This window comes from Symphodus melops (assembly GCF_947650265.1).
Source record: "Symphodus melops genome assembly, contig: SUPER_20_unloc_8, whole genome shotgun sequence".
Lineage (NCBI taxonomy): Eukaryota > Metazoa > Chordata > Actinopteri > Labriformes > Labridae > Symphodus > Symphodus melops.
Window position 1 is genome coordinate 28652 of NW_027636780.1, and position 25062 is coordinate 53713.

The 25062-nt window shown below is 46.4% G+C and overlaps 1 protein-coding gene across 2 annotated transcripts; it reads left to right on the plus strand.

The window, feature by feature from the left end:
- The first annotated feature begins 567 nt into the window (after window positions 1-567).
- peli3 (pellino E3 ubiquitin protein ligase family member 3) lies at window positions 568-23033 on the plus strand. 2 transcript variants are annotated; one of them, XM_079373418.1, is made up of 7 exons: window positions 568-1143; window positions 13083-13283; window positions 15155-15284; window positions 15359-15460; window positions 16016-16246; window positions 16676-16864; window positions 22287-23033. In XM_079373418.1, exons 2-7 carry the CDS (start codon window positions 13111-13113, stop codon window positions 22884-22886), a joined length of 1425 nt encoding a protein of 474 aa, XP_079229544.1. In that variant the 5' UTR covers window positions 568-1143; window positions 13083-13110; the 3' UTR covers window positions 22887-23033. The 2 variants fall into 2 exon arrangements, with proteins under 2 accessions (XP_079229544.1, XP_079229545.1); XM_079373419.1 differs by having other exon boundaries at window positions 13086-13283.
- The last annotated feature ends 2029 nt before the right edge of the window (window positions 23034-25062 follow it).

Below are 25062 nucleotides of genomic sequence, written 5' to 3' on the forward strand. Positions count from 1 at the left end.
CAACATATATATATATCACTTTTTTTACATTTTGTGTTTTTTACTTTATGTTTTATATTTGATATTGTTTAAATTCTATTTTATATATTTCTAATGTACTTCTTATGTTTTTATTATTTAAATTCTGTTTGATTTACGTTGTTAAATCTGTGTAATATTGCAATAAAACCCGATTCTGACTCTGAGGTTTTCTTAATGAACACACACACAAGGAGACTTTAGAAAATAAGAAATGATTATGAACAGTGAGAAGTTCATGATTTAATATTCGTTAGTTTCTGCAACAGAGCCTGTAAATATAAAACACTGAACAATAAATAACTGAATCAGTTTTATTGTCCAGGTTTGTTTAACACACAAGGAATCTAACTTCAGTAGACTGCACTCTCTCTGTACAATGTAATAATAAATATCAACAATTAAAGGGCTAATTAAAGACTAATATGGGTTATGGTCAGGAGGGTAGTTTGGGAGTGATAGGGCAGTTTATGGTTTGTAGACATTACATCTACATTTGTGTTAGCAATTGGAAAAAACTGTAACACCTGTGTGACGATATTAAATATCTCTGGATGTGCAAACGGAGGGGTTAGGGTTGGGAGAGGGGGAGTGGGTGGTTTGAAAAAGACCCAAACTGTTTTGGTGTTATTTTAATAGCTGTCGCTAGATGGCGCCACATCTGGATTCGATGCATTTAGAGACTGAACAGGTTGTTAAAATCACCAAACCTCAGATTTTCCAGGACACCTAAAGGCAACACAATGTTCACGTAAATGTATCTCTATTTCTAAAGAGCACATACACGCACGCAGACACATACACACACACACACACATACACACACACACACACACACATGCATACACACACACACACACACACACAGGAATGAATAATAGCGAGACAGAGGCGTGTCACGATGCTGAGTTTTCAGAACAGCAGTGAACGTCTCTCGGTCTCCAGTGTACCATGAGCGGAGGAGAGGCTCGCGCTGCTGATGCTCTATACTCCTCCTCCTCTTCCTCCTCCTCTCTGCTCTTCTCCCTCTTCAATCAGACCAGGCCGCGAACAGAACCTGGATTAACACTCCAAAAGACGGATTACACGCAGACCTGCCAGACCTCCTTTAGCGACGATCGGCTGGTAATGCAGTGTGTGCGTGTGTGTGTGTGTGTGTGTGTGAGTGATGGAGGTGAGAGTCACCTTTAACGTGTGGATTTCTCTCCTTAAATCATCTGATTAATCGTGAAGTGATTTGATGTCTCTCAGTGACGTCACATAGGTGTCAGTAATGCAGATTAAATTAAATATGATATAATTCATGTAAAACCCTCAATTTACATTTCTCTGTGTCTGTGTGTGTGTGTGTGTGTGTGTGTGTGTGTGTGTGTGTCTCTGTGTGTGTGTGTGTGTGTGTGTGTGTGTCTGTGTGTGTGTGTGTCTCTGTGTTCCTGCGTGTTTGTGGAATTTTGTCTTTTTAAAAACAATTATTTTTCTGGACACTCAAATTTTGGACGTCATCAATGTCCTCATATCTCAGCTGAGAGAACAGGAATAACAACAGAGACAGAGCAGGAATAACAACAGATACAGAGCAGGAATAACAACAGACAGAGCAGGAATAACAACAGATACAGAGCAGGAATAACAACAGAGACAGAGCAGGAATAACAACAGATACAGAGCAGGAATAACAACAGAGACAGAGCAGGAATAACAACAGATACAGAGCAGGAATAACAACAGAGACAGAGCAGGAATAACAACAGATACAGAGCAGGAATAACAACAGAGACAGAGCAGGAATAACAACAGAGACAGAGCAGGAAGAACAACAGAGACAGAGCAGGAATAACAACAGACAGAGCAGGAATAACAACAGAGACAGAGCAGGAATAACAACAGATACAGAGCAGGAATAACAACAGAGACAGAGCAGGAATAACAACAGATACAGAGCAGGAATAACAACAGAGACAGAGCAGGAATAACAACAGATACAGAGCAGGAATAACAACAGAGACAGAGCAGGAATAACAACAGATACAGAGCAGGAATAACAACAGAGACAGAGCAGGAATAACAACAGATACAGAGCAGGAATAACAACAGATACAGAGCAGGAATAACAACAGATACAGAGCAGGAATAACAACAGAGACAGAGCAGGAATAACAACAGAGACAGAGCAGGAATAACAACAGAGACAGAGCAGGAATAACAACAGACAGAGCAGGAATAACAACAGAGACAGAGCAGGAATAACAACAGATACAGAGCAGGAATAACAACAGATACAGAGCAGGAATAACAACAGATACAGAGCAGGAATAACAACAGAGACAGAGCAGGAATAACAACAGATACAGAGCAGGAATAACAACAGAGACAGAGCAGGAATAACAACAGATACAGAGCAGGAATAACAACAGAGACAGAGCAGGAATAACAACAGATACAGAGCAGGAATAACAACAGATACAGAGCAGGAATAACAACAGAGACAGAGCAGGAATAACAACAGATACAGAGCAGGAATAACAACAGAGACAGAGCAGGAATAACAACAGAGACAGAGCAGGAATAACAACAGATACAGAGCAGGAATAACAACAGAGACAGAGCAGGAATAACAACCCAGCTTTCAAGACCTGCTCCAATTGACAAATTCATTTAAAATCCATTAAACATTGTTTAAGTAGCAGAAAAGCAAAAGCCCTCACAACACACATGATCTAGAGTCTAATGTTAATGTTAATGAGAAGCTTATTCATTTTCTCTAGAATTGAACTCAGTGTCTTTTAAGTGAGGTGGACTAGCCATCAGCCTAAGGCTTTGCACCAAAGTAAAGATCAGGTCTGATAACTGCAGACTCTACCTCCTGTAGTTTAGAGACTGTAGGTACCAGCAGGTCTGATAACTGCAGACTCTACCTCCTGTAGTTTAGAGACTGTAGGTACCAGCAGGTCTGATAACTGCAGACTCTACCTCCTGTAGTTTAGAGACTGTAGGTACCAGCAGGTCTGATAACTGCAGACTCTACCTCCTGTAGTTTAGAGACTGTAGGTACCAGCAGGTCTGATAACTGCAGACTCTACCTCCTGTAGTACATGTAGGGACTGATTTACTAAATGTTAGTGTGTATTAAAACGTGTGCAGACGTGATCCCAGCAGCATAAACTGTGTTATCTGATGTTCTAACAGCGTGCAGTGAGGACTGAGTCTTTATATGAGCTAAACAACACGTACTGTTCCTTTAGTACGTTTGTATTAATGAATATTTAAAACGAGGTGTTTCTGTCTCAGAGTGTCAAATACTGAGAGGAGAAAATGTAAAGAAGGTAAGTTAGTACACACAGTGAGACACACTGCAGGCTGCAGGTAGGAGGAGACATAGGATCAATAAAAGACGTGTTCACATGTTTCCATGACAGAAACATCAATGGGATGATTTTATTTAGTATCTTGTTTCAATAATAGTTTAAAGAAACGTCCTGATTAAACTGTGAACATTCACAGCGTCTGTTCTAAAGAATTGACACATTGACATGATGTCGTCCTGTTTCCTTCTTCTCACCAACATTTTAAACATTTCATTTTCTCTGCTTACAAGTCTCTGCTGCTTCTCCAGAGCACGCTCGTCTCTTCACTCTACAGCCCCCCCCCCCCCCTCCCCTGCTGCCCCCCCCCCCCCGCTGCTGCTGCGCTGTGGGACGCTTGAACGGGGGGCTCATCATGCTTGTATCCCAACTTCAGTACTTGTTACCATGAGATTTATGTCCGATCAAACACAGAGCTGACCAGCTTCTGGTGCACGAGTGGCCTCACACACACACACACACACACACACACACACACACACTGAGCACCAGTACACACACACACACACACACACACACACACTGAGCACCAGTACACACACACACACACACACACACTCACACACACACACACACACACTCACACACACACACACACACTGAGCACCAGTACACACACACACACACACACACACACTCACACACACACACACTGAGCACCAGTACACACACACACACACACACACACACACACTGAGCACCAGTACACACACACACACACACACACACTCACACACACACACACACACACTCACACACACACACACACACTGAGCACCAGTACACACACACACACACACACACACACACTCACACACACACACACTGAGCACCAGTACACACACACACACAAACACACACACACACACACACACTGAGCACCAGTACACACACACACACACACACACACACACACTGAGCACCAGTACACACACACACACACACACACACACACACTGAGCACCAGTACACACACTCACACACACACACTGAGCATCAGTACACACTCACACACACACACTGAGCACCAGTACACACACACACACACACACACACACACACACACTCACACACACACACACTGAGCACCAGTACACACACACACACACACACACACACACTCACACACACACACACACTGAGCACCAGTACACACACACACACACACACACACACACACTGAGCACCAGTACACACACACACACACACACGCACACACTCACACACACACACTGAGCATCAGTACACACTCACACACACACACACACACACACACTGCGCACCAGTACACACTGGTTGCTCCTGCAGTCGTCCAGCTTTCCCTCCAGACTCTCTGTGATGTAAACCAGTAGAACCTGACAGACGCCTCCTCAAGGTTATCACCTGACGTCATTCACACACACACACACACACACACACACACACACACACACACACACACACACACACACACATGTTCTTGATAAATCAAGACAAACGTGCACACTTCTGCAGTGAGCACAGTTTAGTCCTCTTTAAGTGAGATCTTAGTAAATCAGACCCTTACAGACTGTAGGTACCACCAACAGGGGTCTGAACTACAAAGCAGGATTGGAGCCCAAACCATAACCTGCTCCGGAGCAGGTTGAAGTTGAAGATAAGCGATCAACCTGTGAAAATCTCCGCCCACTGACCAATCAAATCCTTCGATTGTGGAGCTGATGGAGAGGGGGGAGGACACTTCATGAGTCCATCATGAGTTTACATGAGACTATAGTCCATTAAGTTATTGATTATTTTTCACTGATATCCTTCAACAGAGACTGAAGAAAGCTCCGGAACATTTTAGCTGAAGATTCACAATTAACATTATTTTCGATGGCGTTGAATTGTATTTTTATAATAATGTTTAATGTCTCCGTTCCATAACTTCTCAAACTGTTATATTGACTCCATGAAAGAGTCACATTCAGTTCAGAGAAGAAACAGGAGTTTTTATAGTCAGTTTGAAGGTCAGAAGTATAATAAGCTACAGTTTTCATATTATTATTTTCCTTTTTTTTTTGCTACACTGCAGTCTGTTGATTGGTCGAAAGAATCGACAGTGGCGAACAAAACGCCGGCGTGTTTAAATACACAGTTGATTGTTTTTGATTGTTTACGTCTGTTTATTTTTCTTCGCGGCACACAGTCGTCTCCCCCCTCTGTAGGGCCCCTATTACAGAAAGTTTTTACTGTTCACATGAACGTAGTTTTTTAAAAATCTCCACCTTGGAATGCGTTTTTCAAAGAATTTGTTTACAGTGACCAAAACTCTGTTCTCAGTTTTGGGTTTACATGGACTTGAGTTTCCCGTTTATGAGCCTTATCTCGATTTTGATCATATACAGGATATGACATTTACATGAAATCTGGTTCTTCATATCCCTGTATACATGATCAATGATAGTATCCAGTTTCTGATGACACATCATGTTTAACACAAACTGCAGAATCTAAGAAACATGAAAACATTGTCCCTTTAATTTATCCCTTTATGAATCCAAAATAAACTAAAAGTCTCAAACAAACGAAATATGATCTGTGAAAGTTGAAATTGTCTTTTTTAGTCTCTTTTAAGAAAAAGAAGGAAGACATCCGCCAATGCAGCCGCTCGCTCATCCAAAACAAACTCAGTCCATCGGGCTGTATTTATTTTGCCTATGTGTGGTCTTTATTATAGCTTACCTTCAATTATATTTCATGTTTTATTAGCGAAACACAAAACGTATTTCTCTCTCCAGAATAAGATGCTCTTGTTGCCGCCGTCATGTTGGGTAAGTCTGCACCTTGGTAAGACGTATTCATGCCACAGTATCCTGTTTTCTGTCCGAGCTCTTCAGGGATCAAAATCGTGTTTCTGAAATCAGGATAGATGTTTATATGCACATATACAAAAAACGGGATACTTAAAACCCCAATCCAAACCGGGATACTCAAGTCCATATAAACACACTCAGTGATTTATAGTAATGATGATAAACAATATATCCTGTAACACAGCCTTATCTGAGCATGCTCAATCACACACACAACCACACACACACACACACACACACAAACACCATATTCTATAAGTGAGTGTTGTCTTGCTCTCCTCTAATCTCTGTGGTCACCTCTCCTTGACCTTCAAACCCACCCATCCCCCCTTCCTGTCTAAATCCTGTCATGGCATGTTTTTTAAAGATCAACTGTCAGACGATTAACAGACTGACAAACCCTAACCCTGTCTTTATTTTGTCCCTTCAGTCTCTCTGTAGATAGTGGTCCTCAGTGTGTCTCTGTATTTATTTTGTCCCTTCAGTCTCTCTGTAGATAGTGGTCCTCAGTGTCTCTGTATTTATTTTGTCCCTTCAGTCTCTCTGTAGATAGTGGTCCTCAGTGTGTCTCTGTATTTATTTTGTCCCTTCAGTCTCTCTGTAGATAGTGGTCCTCAGTGTGTCTCTGTATTTATTTTGTCCCTTCAGTCTCTCTGTAGATAGTGGTCCTCGGTGTGTCTCTGTATTTATTTTGTCCCTTCAGTCTCTCTGTAGATAGTGGTCCTCAGTGTGTCTCTGTATTTATTTTGTCCCTTCAGTCTCTCTGTAGATAGTGGTCCTCAGTGTGTCTCTGTATTTATTGTGTCCCTTCAGTCTCTCTGTAAATAGTGGTCCTCAGTGTCTCTCTGTATTTATTTTGTCCCTTCTGTCTCTCTGTAGATAGTGGTCCTCAGTGTGTCTCTGTATTTATTTTGTCCCTTCAGTCTCTCTGTAGATAGTGGTCCTCAGTGTGTCTCTGTATTTATTTTGTCCCTTCAGTCTCTCTGTAGATAGTGGTCCTCAGTGTCTCTGTATTTATTTTGTCCCTTCAGTCTCTCTGTAGATAGTGGTCCTCAGTGTGTCTCTGTATTTATTGTGTCCCTTCAGTCTCTCTGTAGATAGTGGTCCTCAGTGTCTCTGTATTTATTTTGTCCCTTCAGTCTCTCTGTAGATAGTGGTCCTCAGTGTCTCCCTGTAGTCTCAGCTGACCAGTTCAAAGTCAGATCCACCTGATGACATCACATGTTGACCTTTGTTTCCGTTCCTTTGAGCTGTTTGACCTCACTTTGGGATCCCTCGCCACTTCCTGTTTCTGTGTTTAACTTCCTGTCCAAACCTTCACTCTACAGCAAGGTCCTTAGTTTATTTCACAATAAAAGCAAACAGCAAGTAAATTACTTTCAGCTTAAGACAGGACAAACCTTCAAAATAAAAGCCTAGCAAGTCTTAAACTTGAAATAAAGGAAATTTAAACGTGCAATAAAAGACGTGATTAATCTGAATTTAAAAAATGTCCTAAATTCGTGGCTCTAATGAAGAACTCTTAATGTGAGTTAAGACCCCTCATTAGGTCAACTACCTGAATCATAGAAGCTGTGTCCCATTCCAGTGACCGCAGCCTTCGGAGGGCGAAGTCTAGTCGCCACGTCCTCCGTGGACCGCGAAGGCTGAACCGAGTGGTCTCCGAAATGAGACGGTCTGGTCTTCCTACTTGCGTCACTAAATGTTCGGTCTCCTAGCAACCCTGATTAGCAGCCATATTTGTCCTGCAGAAAAAACTTTTTCAACTTTTTTCAATTAAAATCAAATGTAAATATCAGATTATTAATGTTAAATATTATATATACATTTTACTTCTGTTTTTTTGTTAAGAAATCCAAGTTAATTTAAATTCTGCTGGTTGTTTTCATTACAGCTATACTAGTTTATGTTGATAATTAACACAATAGAGATTACGTTTTGGACAGTATAATACTGTGAAACAGGGATACAATAATTTATTTATTTATAATTTATAACCTTTATTTAACCAGGAAGAGAAACTCAATGAGATTAAAAGGACATAACAAGCAGCAACACAAAAACAGAGTTTCAGACAGACAACGAGCAGCCAAACATAGAAACAATAGAAAGAATAATATTCTTCATACTGATACAACCATCAGGGTCATTTGGTCCTTTTTCCTTAATTCCATCAGAAAGTTTCCCTGTCAGACTAACTGCAGGTATTTTAGTAAACATGATGGAAGCGATGAAGAATGGATGAAGTGAAAGCGCTGATGCTTCATATCTCCTTCTGTATTTCTGATATTCTTACTTTGTTTTCCTGAAACTACGAGCAGCGGCTCCTTGATACCTCACTGGGACTGTAGCTTTCTGTAGATCCAGTCACATCCTTTTATTTATTTATCATTTAAAATATTGAGACTGGTTATTTTCGGCTCTCTAAGGTGTTCCAGGAGCTGCAGCATGAAAACAATAATATAATCAATCAATCAATCTTTATTTGTATAGCGTCAATTCATAACAGGTGTTATCTCGAGACAGATAATAGAAACTGTTTATATCTGAATTACATTGAAAGGATTTGAATTCATTAAAAAGTATATTAAAATAACAAATCAAATATTTTATTTTCATTATTTTCCAATTCATCGTTTAAGCAGGGAAAAATCCTCACCATGTGAGCCTTGCTCTCCTGAGCCCTCTTCTCTTCTCAAGGTTCTTTATTAGTCAAACATGTTAAACAGCACAGATGAAACCTGCAGTGCATAAAAAGAGCACTAAAAAAGTGGCAATAAAAAACAATACTATATAACAGATAACTTAACTAAAGACATTTGGACAACAAATAACGAACGACAGACAATCGACAGACAATCGACAGACAAGGGCACCTGTGAGTATTTCACCATGAGGTAGAATGTAGATAAATTAAAGTATTAACAATATAAACAGAGTGCAGATGAAGTTACAAAGTGAGGTAGTGTGTTGAAAGGTGCAAATAGTGCAAATAGCATAAACAATAAAACGGCTGTGCAGAGTTTTTTAGGGTGCGTGAATTAGTGGAGCACGCGGGGGGTGGAGGCAGAGGGGGGAGGGAGGCAGAGGGGGGAGGAGGGCAGAGGGGGGAAGGAGGCAGAGGGGGGAGGAGGGCAGAGGGGGAAGGAGGGCAGAGGGGGGAGGAGGGCAGAGGGGGGAAGGAGGCAGAGGGGGGAAGGAGGCAGAGGGGGGAGGAGGGCAGAGGGGGGAAGGAGGCAGAGGGGGGAAGGAGGCAGAGGGGGGAGGAGGGCAGAGGGGGGAAGGAGGCAGAGGGGGGAAGGAGGCAGAGGGGGGAGGAGGGCAGAGGGGGGAAGGAGGCAGAGGGGGGAAGGAGGCAGAGGGGGGAGGAGGGCAGAGGGGGGAGGAGGGCAGAGGGGGGAAGGAGGCAGAGGGGGGAAGGAGGCAGAGGGGGGAGGAGGGCAGAGGGGGGAAGGAGGCAGAGGGGGGAGGAGGGCAGAGGGGGGAGGAGGGCAGAGGGGGGGAGGAGGGCAGAGGGGGGAAGGAGGCAGAGGGGGGAGGAGGGCTGAGGGGACGAGTGGGGGGGAGAGCAGGGAGGGAGTTGAGTCTCCTGACTGCCTGGTGGAATAAACTGTTCTTGAGCCTGCTGGTTCGAGCACGGAGACTCTGCAGTCTCTTCCCAGATGGCAGCAGGCTGAAGAGGCTGTGAGACGGGTGGGTGGGGTCACCTGCACTCCTGGTGGCTTTGCGGGTGAGACGTGTGTTGTAAATGTCCAGAAGGGGGGAAGAGAGACACCAATGATCTTCTCAGCTACTCTCACGATGCGCTGCAGAGTCTTACGGCAGGACACGGTGCAGGCGCCATACCACACGGTGATGCAGCTGGACAGGATGCTCTCAATGGTGCCTCTGTAGAATGTGTGCATGATGGAGGATGGGGCTCTCGCTCTCCTCAGTTTGCGGAGGAAGTAAAGGCGCTGGTGAGCTTTTTTGGCCAGTGATGCAGAGTTCAGGCTCCAGGACAGGTCTTCAGAGATGTGCACACCCAGGAACTTGGTGCTGCTCACCCTCTCCACTGCAGCACCGTCGATGGTCAGAGGAGCATGCTGGGTCCTAACCCTAACCCACCACAGTCGTCTGCAAACTTAACGAAGGTTCTGCCTCTCTCTGAAACTTCATGTCCTCCTTGATTAACTCCATCAGCTCCTCATGATTGTCCCTCTCCTCCCCCTGCAGCTGGACAACAAACGTTAGGTCGAGTTGCTAGTTTAACATTATCTAACTTATTGCTAACCTTACAGCTTTAACGTTTCGGCTCCCACAACATCAGTGAGCAGGAATCAACAAATATCAGGCTTTTGAGTCGCCTTCCTTCTTAAACATGATGTCGTGAACTATTGGAAAGAAATAAAACCCGATACTTGCATTCAAAAGTGAAATTCCTATCAGCTGTGCAGGTCGGGTTTGAGGATGCCATTGTTTACATTAATGTTGAACGTCCCTTGCGCGCAATGCATCTTGGGAAGGGAAGGCTGCAAAGGATCCAACCGCTGAAGCCTCCAAAATCGGGGAAAGGAAGGCTGCATTTCTCGGCTGCATTCGAAGGAGCCGACGAAGACTGTGGCCGCTGGAATGGGACACCACTATTGTCTCATAGTGTGTATTTTAAACGCACACACACACCTGACACAGGAAGTGTGTGTGTCAGTGTTATGATCAGTATGATTACCTAACACTCTTACTGGAGAACAAAGCTTTGTCATGTTTTACAGTGTAGGAGGTCCAACCCACCTCTGATTAATAATAGACTTAAACACAGTGTGTGTGTGTGTGTGTGTGCCTGTTTTTGTATGTGTGTCTGTGTGCGTGTGTGTGTTTGTGTGTGTGTGTCCGGTCCGGTCCGGTCCGGTATGGTTCAGTAAAGTCTGATCCTGTTTGTGTTTGCACAGCCACTCGGGACATATTTGGTAGGCGGCATGTCAGCTGGATGTTGATAGCCACATCAGCATCACATGATAGCAGCTAACCGCTAACAGCTAACCTGCTAATAAATTCAACAAAGGAGAAAAACGTGACACAAATATAACCACTGAAGAAGACATCCATCAGTTCATCTCCTCTGTCACTGTCATGTGACTATTACAAGAACTCAATCCAGCTTTGTTTCAGAGAAGGCTGTGTGCGGCGAGGACAAATACACACAGAAACAATCGACTGTTTAAACACGACAGGGTTGTGTTTGCCTTTTAACGCTACTGTTGTACAGGACTAATCAACAGACTGCAGTGTTAAGCTCCACTTTTTAGGGTCAGCTCAGTATACTTAGTTTCCCAACAGAAGGGTCCTAAAAAGTAGGACAGTACAGGTTGGTAATTTGGGGATCTTTCCCGACTTTAGTCATGGAAATGCTGCAAAAATGCATGACGTACCAAGACGAACCGAACTGCTTGGTGGAAACGGGGCTATACAGTGACTTAAGACGACAGGAAGCCCTCCGCTGATGGTTATCTGGTTACTGACTGTTTGTAGTGTTCGATGTGAGCACAGTGTTAGCTCGATGTGAGCGCAGTGCTAGCTCGATGTTAGCACAGTGTTAGCACAGTGTTAACTTGATGTGAGCACAGCGTTAGCTCAATGTTAGCACAGTGTTAGCACAGTGTTAACTTGATGTGAGCACAGCGTTAGCTCAATGTTAGCACAGTGTTAGCACAGTGTTAAATTATTGTGAGCAGTGGTAGCACAGTGTTAGCTCAGTGTTAACTTGATGTGAGCACAGTGTTAGCTCGATGTTAGCACAGTGTTAACTTGATGTGAGCACAGTGTTAGCTCGATGTTAGCACAGTGTTAGCACAGTGTTAACTTGATGTGAACACAGTGTTAGCTCGATGTTAGCACAGTGTTAGCACAGTGTTAACTTGATGTGAACACAGTGTTAGCTCGATGTTAGCACAGTGTTAGCACAGTGTTAACTTGATGTGAGCACAGTGTTAGCTCGATGTTAGCACAGTGTTAAATTATTGTGAGCACAGTGTTAGCAAAGTGTTAACTTGATGTGAGCAGTGTTAGCTCGATGTTAGCACAGTGTTAAATTATTGTGAGCACAGTGTTAGCAAAGTGTTAACTTGATGTGAGCACAGTGTTAGCTCGATGTTAGCACAGTGTTAGCACAGTGTTAACTTGATGTGAGCACAGTGTTAGCTCGATGTTAGCACAGTGTTAGCACAGTGTTAACTTGATGTGAACACAGTGTTAGCTTGATGTTAGCACAGTGTTAACTTGATGTGAGCACAGTGTTAGCTCGATGTTAGCACAGTGTTAGCACAGTGTTAACTTGATGTGAACACAGTGTTAGCTCGATGTTAGCACAGTGTCAGCACAGTGTTAACTTGATGTGAGCACAGTGTTAACTTGATGTGAGCACAGTGTTAGCTCGATGTTAGCACAGTGTTAGCACAGTGTTAACTTGATGTGAGCACAGTGTTAGCTCGATGTTAGCACAGTGTTAGCACAGTGTTAACTTGATGTGAGCACAGTGTTCTGTACGAATAAATACATAAAGTGGTTCATTTTAAAAGTATACCATGAACTGAAATCAAAGTGTGAAATATTGCTTCAGATGTAAGTTTGGTTCTGTGAAGATGTTCGGATCAGGGTTTCAAACACTTTCTCCGCAGTGCCACATGGAGATTACTTCTATTCTATTTTGTCACAATAAATGACTATAATAATGTTATGTTTCTTTGGCTGTTGTTCCTCTGCTTTGTTCAAATGCCAGCGTTAGCCTAACCCTAACTGTGTTGTGAATGGTTGCCTGTCACACGTATTGCTGTGTTTATTTCATTTGTAACTCATCGACTGACCCCCCCCCCCCCCCCCCCCCCCCCAGCAGTGAGCCCCAGCTGAGGCCAGTGGGCATGGTTTTGGAGGGTAGCTCAGAGGCGCTGTGTCCCCCCCCATCTCTGGAGCTGAGGCCTTCCTGCAATAAGAGCCAGCCCTCACCCCCCCTGGGCTCCAGCTCTCAGCCCCACGACGGAGTCTTCCTCGACGACAAGGAGCCCGTCAAATACGGGGATCTCATCGTTTTAGGGTGAGAGAGGAGATAACTTACCATCTTTCACCACTACAATTTAACAGGTCCAACAGGACTAAAGTCTACCTGTAGTTCAGTCCAGGAGTCTCTCACCTGAACTCATTCAGCTTTGATTATGGTCGGTATGTGACTGACGGGCATGACCAGTCAAATCAATGAAGACAGAGAGCTGAGTCTTCACACCCAGGAACAGAGAGCACATTTATTGCCATGTTGAGATTCGTTAGATTTTTTAAATAAAAATATAAACGAGTATTTAAAGGGATACTTCACCCATTTACATGAAGCTGTGTATCATTAGAAACATGGTAGTAGTGTTGAATGGTCGTGAGTCCAGCCCTCATTTTGCCCTGAGACCAGAAAAATATGTTTTTCTTTGCTTGAAAGTTTTCTTCATGTGATGCAAAAAGCGTCATATTACATCACATGAAGAAAACTTCCATGTTTGTAATGACACACAGCTTCATGCAAATGGATGAAGTATCCCTTTAAATACACAGGTGAAGTTCACCTGTTTGGATGAATAGCCTTGATTCATGAGGCGTGCTCACTAACCACTGCGCCCCAACATATGGGAATGTTTTTATCATTATTGTAAAGTATATGGGAATGTTTTATCATTATTGTAAAGTATATGGGAATGTTTTTATCATTATTGTAAAGTATATGGGAATGTTTTATCATTATTGTAAAGTATATGGGAATGTTTTAACATTATTGTAAAGTATATGGGAATGTTTTATCATTATTGTAAAGTATATGGGAATGTTTTAACATTATTGTAAAGTATATGGGAATGTTTTATCATTATTGTAAAGTATATGGGAATGTTTTTAACATTATTGTAAAGTATATGGGAATGTTTTTAACATTATTGTAAAGTATATGGGAATGTTTTATCATTATTGTAAAGTATATGGGAATGTTTTATCATTATTGTAAAGTATATGGGAATGTTTTAACATTATTGTAAAGTATATGGGAATGTTTTAACATTATTGTAAAGTATATGGGAATGTTTTAACATTATTGTAAAGTATATGGGAATGTTTTATCATTATTGTAAAGTATATGGGAATGTTTTATCATTATTGTAAAGTATATGGGAATGTTTTATCATTATTGTAAAGTATATGGGAATGTTTTATCATTATTGTAAAGTATATGGGAATGTTTTTATCATTATTGTAAAGTATATGGGAATGTTTTAACATTATTGTAAAGTATATGGGAATGTTTTTATCATTATTGTAAAGTATATGGGAATGTTTTATCATTATTGTAAAGTATATGGGAATGTTTTATCATTATTGTAAAGTATATGGGAATGTTTTAACATTATTGTAAAGTATATGGGAATGTTTTATCATTATTGTAAAGTATATGGGAATGTTTTTAACATTATTGTAAAGTATATGGGAATGTTTTTAACATTATTGTAAAGTATATGGGAATGTTTTATCATTATTGTAAAGTATATGGGAATGTTTTATCATTATTGTAAAGTATATGGGAATGTTTTATCATTATTGTAAAGTATATGGGAATGTTTTAACATTATTGTAAAGTATATGGGAATGTTTTAACATTATTGTAAAGTATATGGGAATGTTTTAACATTATTGTAAAGTATATGGGAATGTTTTATCATTATTGTAAAGTATATGGGAATGTTTTATCATTATTGTAAAGTATATGGGAATGTTTTATCATTATTGTAAAGTATATGGGAATGTTTTATCATTATTGTAAAGTATATGGGAATGTTTTTATCATTATTGTAAAGTATATGGGAATGTTTTAACATTATTGTAAAGTATATGGGAATGTTTTAACATTATTGTAAAGTATATGGGAATGTTTTGCAGACACAATGGGTCTCTGGCTAACGGGGACAAAGGTCGCAGGAGAAGTCGCCTGGCTCTCTATAAACGTCCGAAAGCAAACGGTGTCAAACCTGACGTCATCCACAATGTGTCCACCCCTCTGGTGTCCAAGGTGAGGTACTGCACCCATCACCCATAAATATAAGCTGTTCACTGTCAGCTGAACTAAACATGTTTCTCTTTCAGGCACTCAGCAACAAAAGTCAGCACAGCATCTCCTACACTCTGTCACGGAGTCACTCTGTCATCGTGGAGTACACACACGACACACACACAGACATGTTCCAGGTCAGTGTCAACACACACACACGACACACACACAGACATGTTCCAGGTCAGTGTCAACACACACACACGACACACACACAGACATGTTCCAGGTCAGTGTCAACACACACACACGACACACACAGACATGTTCCAGGTCAGTGTCAACACACACACACGACACACACACAGACATGTTCCAGGTCAGTGTCAACACACACACACGACACACACACAGACATGTTCCAGGTCAGTGTCAACACACACACACGACACACACAGACATGTTCCAGGTCAGTGTCAACACACACACACACACACACAGGTTACACAAAGGTTAACTCTAACATCATGAATTCAATACGTTCATATTGATGTCGGACAACTTTGTAAGTTCTAATCACTCGAAGGGGCACAGATGGCCTAGCGGTTAAGCTGAGGCTCCAAGTGAACAGAGCAGGTTCAAGTCTGACCTTTGGTACCTTTTCTGCATGTCAGTCCTCTCTCTCTCTCTGGTTTCTAACTCTATCCACTGGAAAGAGAAACATGTTAAAAAACTCTCTGTCCTCCCCTCAGATCGGCCGCTCCACAGAGAGCATGATTGACTTTGTTGTCACGGATACGGCAGGGAGCAGCAGCAGTGGTGGTCAGGGTGGGGGGGCAGCAGGCGAGGGAGGCGGTGGAGGTCAGTCGGCTCAGAGCACTATTTCTCGTTACGCCTGTCGCATCATGTGTGAGCGCAGCGCCCCCTATACCGCCCGGATCTACGCCGCCGGATTTGACTCTTCCAAGAACATCTTCCTGGGGGTTAGTGTGTTTTATTTGGGGGCTGGTTACTTTATTATCATCATATATATTCATTTCTGTTCTGCATGTCTTTCCTCACATGGAGGCAAAAAGCCCCAACGTAACCTATCAAAAAGGTTCAGGTTAGGGTTAGCCACACGTGTCCTTGTACAGGACACTTAACTCAAAGTGACTCTTTCTTCATTGTAGCTGTGACCTGCAGTGTAAAAAAGAAATATACAAGCTTCAGTTAATTTACCAACTTAAGAACTTCTGATAAATCATTTTTCATTTTAAAGCAGAAATGTTAACTGGCTGTTTTTAAACAAGTTAAACATGAAGTTAGAAAAAGGACAGAAACATGCAGTGATCATAACACACTCTGCTGTTTGTGTTTCTCTGTGTGTGCTTATAAATGTGTCTGTATGAATGTTTGTGTGTCCCGTGTAGGAGCGTGCAGCTAAGTGGCGCACGTCGGATGGACTGATGGATGGTCTGACCACGAATGGCGTGCTGGTGATGCATCCTGCAGGAGAGTTTGTGTGTGAGCCGGCGCCAGGAGTTTGGAGGGAAATCTCCGTGTGTGGAAATGTGTTTGCTCTGAGAGAGACTCGCTCGGCTCAGCAAAGAGGCAAACTGGTTAGAACGACATCCACTGCATTCATGTCCAATACAGACCAGGACACAGACCAGGACACAGACCAGGACACAGACCAGGACACAGACCAGGACACAGACCAGGACACAGACCAGCACACAGACCACCACACAGACCAGCACACTGACCACCACACAGACCAGCACACAGACCAGCACACAGACCAGCACACAGACCAGGACACAGACCAGGACACAGACCAGCACACAGACCAGGACACAGACCAGGACACTGACCAGCACACAGACCAGGACACAGACCAGGACACAGACCAGCACACTGACCAGGACACAGACCAGCACACAGACCAGGACACAGACCAGGACACTGACCAGCACACAGACCAGGACACAGACCAGGACACAGACCAGCACACTGACCACCACACAGACCAGCACACAGACCAGCACACTGACCAGCACACAGACCAGCACACAGACCAGCACACAGACCACCACACAGACCACCACACAGACCAGCACACAGACCAGCACACAGACCAGCACACTGACCACCACACAGACCAGCACACAGACCAGCACACAGACCACCACACAGACCACCACACAGACCAGCACACAGACCACCACACAGACCAGCACACTGACCAGCACACAGACCAGCACACAGACCAGGACACAGACCAGGACACAGACCAGCACACAGACCAGGACACAGACCAGGACACTGACCAGCACACAGACCAGGACACAGACCAGGACACAGACCAGCACACTGACCACTACACAGACCAGCACACAGACCAGCACACTGACCAGCACACAGACCAGCACACTGACCACCACACAGACCAGCACACAGACCAGCACACAGACCAGCACACAGACCAGGACACAGACCAGGACACAGACCAGCACACAGACCAGGACACAGACCAGGACACTGACCAGCACACAGACCAGGACACAGACCAGGACACAGACCAGCACACTGACCAGGACACAGACCAGCACACAGACCAGGACACAGACCAGGACACTGACCAGCACACAGACCAGGACACAGACCAGGACACAGACCAGCACACTGACCACCACACAGACCAGCACACAGACCAGCACACTGACCAGCACACAGACCAGCACACAGACCAGCACACAGACCACCACACAGACCACCACACAGACCAGCACACAGACCAGCACACAGACCAGCACACTGACCACCACACAGACCAGCACACAGACCAGCACACAGACCACCACACAGACCACCACACAGACCAGCACACAGACCACCACACAGACCAGCACACTGACCAGCACACAGACCAGCACACAGACCAGGACACAGACCAGGACACAGACCAGCACACAGACCAGGACACAGACCAGGACACTGACCAGCACACAGACCAGGACACAGACCAGGACACAGACCAGCACACTGACCACTACACAGACCAGCACACAGACCAGCACACTGACCAGCACACAGACCAGCACACAGACCAGCACACAGACCAGCACACTGACCAGCACACACACCAGCACACAGACCACCACACAGACCAGCACACAGACCAGCACACAGACCACCACACAGACCAGCACACAGACCAGCACACAGACCACCACACAGACTACCTCACAGACCAGCACACAGACCAGCACACAGACCACCACACAGACCATCACACAGACCACCACACAGACCAGCACACTGACCAGCACACAGACCACCACACAGACCACCACACTGACCACCACACAGACCACCACACAGACCACCACACAGACCAGCACACAGACCACCACACAGACCAGCACACAGACCAGCACACTGACCACCACACAGACCACCACACAGACCAGCACACTGACCAGCACACAGACCACCACACAGACCACCACACTGACCACCACACAGACCATCACACTGACCACCACACAGACCACCACACAGACCAGCACACTGACCACCACACAGACCAGCACACTGACCACCACACAGACCACCACACAGACCACCACACAGACCACCATCACACAGACCAGCACACAGACCAGCACACAGACCACCACACAGACCACCACACTGACCACCACACAGACCACCACACAGACCATCACACTGACCACCACACAGACCAGCACACAGACCAGCACACAGACCAGCACACAGACCACCACACAGACTACCTCACAGACCAGCACACTGACCACCACACAGACCAGCACACTGACCACCACACAGACCACCACACTGACCACCACACAGACCACCACACTGACCAGCACACAGGCCACCACACAGACCACCACACAGACCACCACCACACAGACCACCACACAGACCAGCACACAGACCACCACACAGACCACCACACTGACCACCACACAGACCACCACACAGACCATCACACTGACCACCACACAGACCAGCACACAGACCACCACACAGACCAGCACACAGACCAGCACACAGACCACCACACAGACCAGCACACAGACCAGCACACAGACCAGCACACAGACCACCACACAGACTACCTCACAGACCAGCACACAGACCAGCACACAGACCAGCACACAGACCACCACACAGACCACCACACAGACCACCACACAGACCAGCACACTGACCAGCACACAGACCACCACACAGACCATCACCACACAGACCACCACACAGACCAGCACACAGACCAGCACACTGACCAGCACACAGACCACCACACTGACCACCACACAGACCAGCACACAGACCACCACACAGACCAGCACACAGACCACCACACTGACCACCACACAGACCACCACACAGACCAGCACACTGACCAGCACACAGACCACCACACAGACCACCACCACACAGACCACCACACAGACCAGCACACAGACCAGCACACAGACCACCACACTGACCACCACACAGACCACCACACAGACCACCACACTGACCACCACACAGACCACCACACTGACCACCACACAGACCACCACACAGACCAGCACACTGACCACCACACAGACCACCACACTGACCAGCACACAGACCACCACACAGACCACCACACAGACCACCACACTGACCAGCACACAGACCACCACACAGACCACCACACAGACCACCATCACACAGACCACCACACAGACCAGCACACAGACCACCACACAGACCACCACACTGACCACCACACAGACCACCACACAGACCATCACACTGACCACCACACAGACCAGCACACAGACCAGCACACAGACCAGCACACAGACCACCACACAGACTACCTCACAGACCAGCACACTGACCACCACACAGACCAGCACACTGACCACCACACAGACCACCACACTGACCACCACACAGACCACCACACTGACCAGCACACAGGCCACCACACAGACCACCACACAGACCACCACCACACAGACCACCACACAGACCAGCACACAGACCACCACACAGACCACCACACTGACCACCACACAGACCACCACACAGACCATCACACTGACCACCACACAGACCAGCACACAGACCAGCACACAGACCAGCACACAGACCAGCACACAGACCACCACACAGACCAGCACACAGACCAGCACACAGACCAGCACACAGACCACCACACAGACTACCTCACAGACCAGCACACAGACCAGCACACAGACCAGCACACAGACCACCACACAGACCACCACACAGACCACCACACAGACCAGCACACTGACCAGCACACAGACCACCACACAGACCACCACACTGACCACCACACAGACCACCACACAGACCAGCACACAGACCACCACACAGACCACCACACTGACCACCACACAGACCACCACACTGACCACCACACAGACCAGCACACAGACCACCACACAGACCAGCACACAGACCACCACACTGACCACCACACAGACCACCACACAGACCAGCACACTGACCAGCACACAGACCACCACACAGACCACCACCACACAGACCACCACACAGACCAGCACACAGACCAGCACACAGACCACCACACTGACCACCACACAGACCACCACACAGACCACCACACTGACCACCACACAGACCACCACACTGACCACCACACAGACCACCACACAGACCAGCACACTGACCACCACACAGACCACCACACTGACCAGCACACAGACCACCACACAGACCACCACACAGACCACCACACTGACCAGCACACAGACCACCACACAGACCACCACACAGACCATCACACTGACCACCACACAGACCATCACACAGACCACCACACAGACCACCACACAGACCACCACACAGACCATCACACTGACCACCACACAGACCACCACACTGACCACCACACAGACCACCACACAGACCATCACACTGACCACCACACAGACCACCACACAGACCATCACCACACAGACCACCACACAGACCACCACACAGACCACCACACTGACCATCACACAGACCATCACACAGACCACCACACAGACCATCACACAGACCACCACACAGACCATCACACAGACCATCACACAGACCATCACACAGACCACCACACAGACCATCACACAGACCACCACACAGACCACCACACAGACCATCACACAGACCATCACACAGACCACCACACAGACCATCACACAGACCAGCACACAGACCAGCACACAGACCACCACACAGACCAGCACACAGACCACCACACAGACCACCACACAGACCAGCACACAGACCACCACACAGACCACCACACAGACCAGCACACAGACCACCACACAGACCACCACACAGACCAGCACACAGACCAGCACAGCACAACAAACAAACTCTCCCGATTATAATAATCCACCAAACTGAAACGACATTCCATCCATAAAGATCCAAAGACGATTTAGATCTCATCTCTCTCACTGAACTTTAGATGACACATCATAACAGCCACTGAGGGCCCCTGTTCTGAGGGCCCCTGTTCTGAGGGCCCCTGTTCTGAGGGCCCCTGTTCTGACCACCAATCAGACGTGACCGTTCAGATGTTCTGACCTTTAATTCGGCTCTGAGCTGTGAACAATTTCAAAGAGATGTAAAGTTAGACCCTCCTGTGGAGCTTAGATGGAATGATCTCGAGTACATGGGGTCACGACCTTTTAATACCAACATGTTTTTATATAAAAATAAACACTATCTTTAACATGGTCATAATCAGATGACCTCATTTTATTATCTTCTGGGAAGAGTTAAGTGTTACCATGGAGACAAAGCAATCAATTGTTCATTCAGCAATGGTCATAACTCTTGGATTATGTGAAGCGCAGTGCCCTCTGGTGGTCATGTTTGAAGCAGAACCCCCCCATACATCAAGAAGGATGAGTACATGTGGTCAGTTGTGTATTTACTTTATGTTTAAACTTTCTGATGATGTGATTTTAAAACCTCCAGGTGGAGAACGAGTCCAACACCCTTCAAGACGGCTCTCTGATTGACCTCTGTGGGGCCACATTGTTGTGGAGGACGCCAGTCGGGCTCCGCCACACCCCCACCCTGAAGCAGCTGGAATCTCTGCGGCAGGAATTGAATGCTGCACGGCCGCAGTGTCCAGTGGGCTTCAACACACTGGCGTTTCCAAGCCTTGCCCAGCGGGAGATCGTGGACAAGAAGCAGCCTTGGGTCTATGTGAACTGTGGTCATGTGCACGGATACCACAACTGGGGCTTTAGGAAGGAGAAGGTCCCAGCTGGCCCTGGAGGCACTGCCCCCCACAGCACGGGAGAGAGGGAGTGCCCTATGTGCCGCCGCGTCGGCCCCTACGTACCGCTGTGGCTGGGCTGTGAGGGGGGACTGTACCTGGATGCTGGGCCCCCAACCCATGCATTCTGCCCATGCGGTCATGTCTGCTCTGAGAAGACTGTAGGGGGGTGGAGCCAGATCCCGTTACCCCACGGCACCCATGCCTTCCACGCTGCCTGCCCTTTCTGCGGCACATGGCTGACAGGAGAGCAGGGCCATATCAAACTCATCTTCCAGGGGCCAGTTGACTAAAGGGGCCCCCAAGGGGGGCCCTATGAACTCGTCTTTAAAGACTTCAAAAAAGGAAATATACGACAGATACAATGAGCTGAACAAGTCTGTATGAGGAAACGTGTAAATAAAATGTGTTGTCATGGAAACACGTTTGTCATTTCTCTGTGTAACTTTGTTCTGCGAGTGAATCAAAGCAAAAACCTTTAAAGACATGAAATAAAGATCTTTAAGGCCAAACAGAGATCAGATGGAAGTTGAGCTGATGTCAGTCATCGTTTTATTTTAGAGATATTTAGAATATGTACAGAATAATAACATCATCACAGTGAGAAACAGGTGAGCAGGTGACCCCCCCCCCCCCAAAAGATGAAACTTAAAGAACCAAAGTCATTTGTGGTTTTCCAGCAGAATTACATTCAAGAGCCTGATCAGACCCGCTCGCTCCATCAGCACCCCCACATGACATCGCCTCCCCGTCGGATGAGACGGAAAAATATGTTTTAAAAATAGCCGGTAAAATCATCCGAAATATCAAAATATAAAGAGCGTGGTCACCAAAGTAAACCCCCCCCCCCCCCCCCCCCCCCCCCCCCCCCCGACTGTCTGGCAGAGGTGTTCTCTACCTTCAGGTTTTTTGTACTTTTGTTCAGCGTCCTTGGGTTTCTTGAAAGGTGCAATATAAATACATACTGTTATCAATAATGATAATAATAATCCCACATTTCAAAGTCATTCCTCTTTAATTGTCTTTGTTACTCAGGTCACGTCTTACACATTACACGTCTCCACGCCATAAACCCTGCTGAACGCTGTGATCAGCCCGTTCCCCGTGATCAATATGATAGTCCGTTATGATCTATGTTCTGTAACTCTCTGTGTCATCAGGTGATCCAAATGTAGAACTACATCAGCGCTGGGATTTGTAGTTTTTTTATTAAAAAATAAATAAATAGGGGTCGCCGGTGGCGCAGCGGCAGGGCGCGCGATCCCACGTATTGAGGCTCAGTCCTCGCGCGCGGGCGGCCCGGGTTCGCGTCCGGCCTGTGGCCCATTTCCCGCATGTCTCTCCCCCTTTCCGACTCTGTCCACTTTCCTACAGACTGTCTGCACGCCACCTCTACCGTCTCTACAGACTGTCTGCACGCCACCTCTACCGTCTCTACAGACTGTCTGCACGCCACCTCTACCGACTCTACAGACTGTCTGCACGCCACCTCTACCGTCTCTACAGACTGTCTGCACGCCACCTCTACAGACTGTCTGCACGCCACCTCTACAGACTGTCTGCACGCCACCTCTACAGACTGTCTGCACGCCACCTCTACAGACTGTCTGCACGCCACCTCTACAGACTGTCTGCACGCCACCTCTACCGTCTCTACAGACTGTCTGCACGCCACCTCTACAGACTCTACAGACTGTCTGCACGCCACCTCTACAGACTGTCTGCACGCCACCTCTACAGACTGTCTGCACGCCACCTCTACAGACTGTCTGCACGCCACCTCTACCGTCTCTACAGACTGTCTGCACGCCACCTCTACCGTCTCTACAGACTGTCTGCACGCCACCTCTACCGACTCTACAGACTGTCTGCACGCCACCTCTACAGACTGTCTGCACGCCACCTCTACAGACTGTCTGCACGCCACCTCTACAGACTGTCTGCACGCCACCTCTACAGACTGTCTGCACGCCACCTCTACAGACTGTCTGCACGCCACCTCTACCGTCTCTACAGACTGTCTGCACGCCACCTCTACAGACTGTCTGCACGCCACCTCTACAGACTGTCTGCACGCCACCTCTACAGACTGTCTGCACGCCACCTCTACCGTCTCTACAGACTGTCTGCACGCCACCTCTACAAACTGTCTGCACGCCACCTCTACAGACTGTCTGCACGCCACCTCTACAGACTGTCTGCACGCCACCTCTACAGACTGTCTGCACGCCACCTCTACAGACTGTCTGCACGCCACCTCTACAGACTGTCTGCACGCCACCTCTACAGACTGTCTGCACGCCATCTCTACAGACTGTCTGCACGCCACCTCTACAGACTGTCTGCACGCCACCTCTACAGACTGTCTGCACGCCACCTCTACCGTCTCCGTGCTCTAATAAACCTGCTGCATTCTGTTTCTGTGTAGAGGACACATGATGGCGCCTGTGTTCGGCTTGGTCTCTGCCT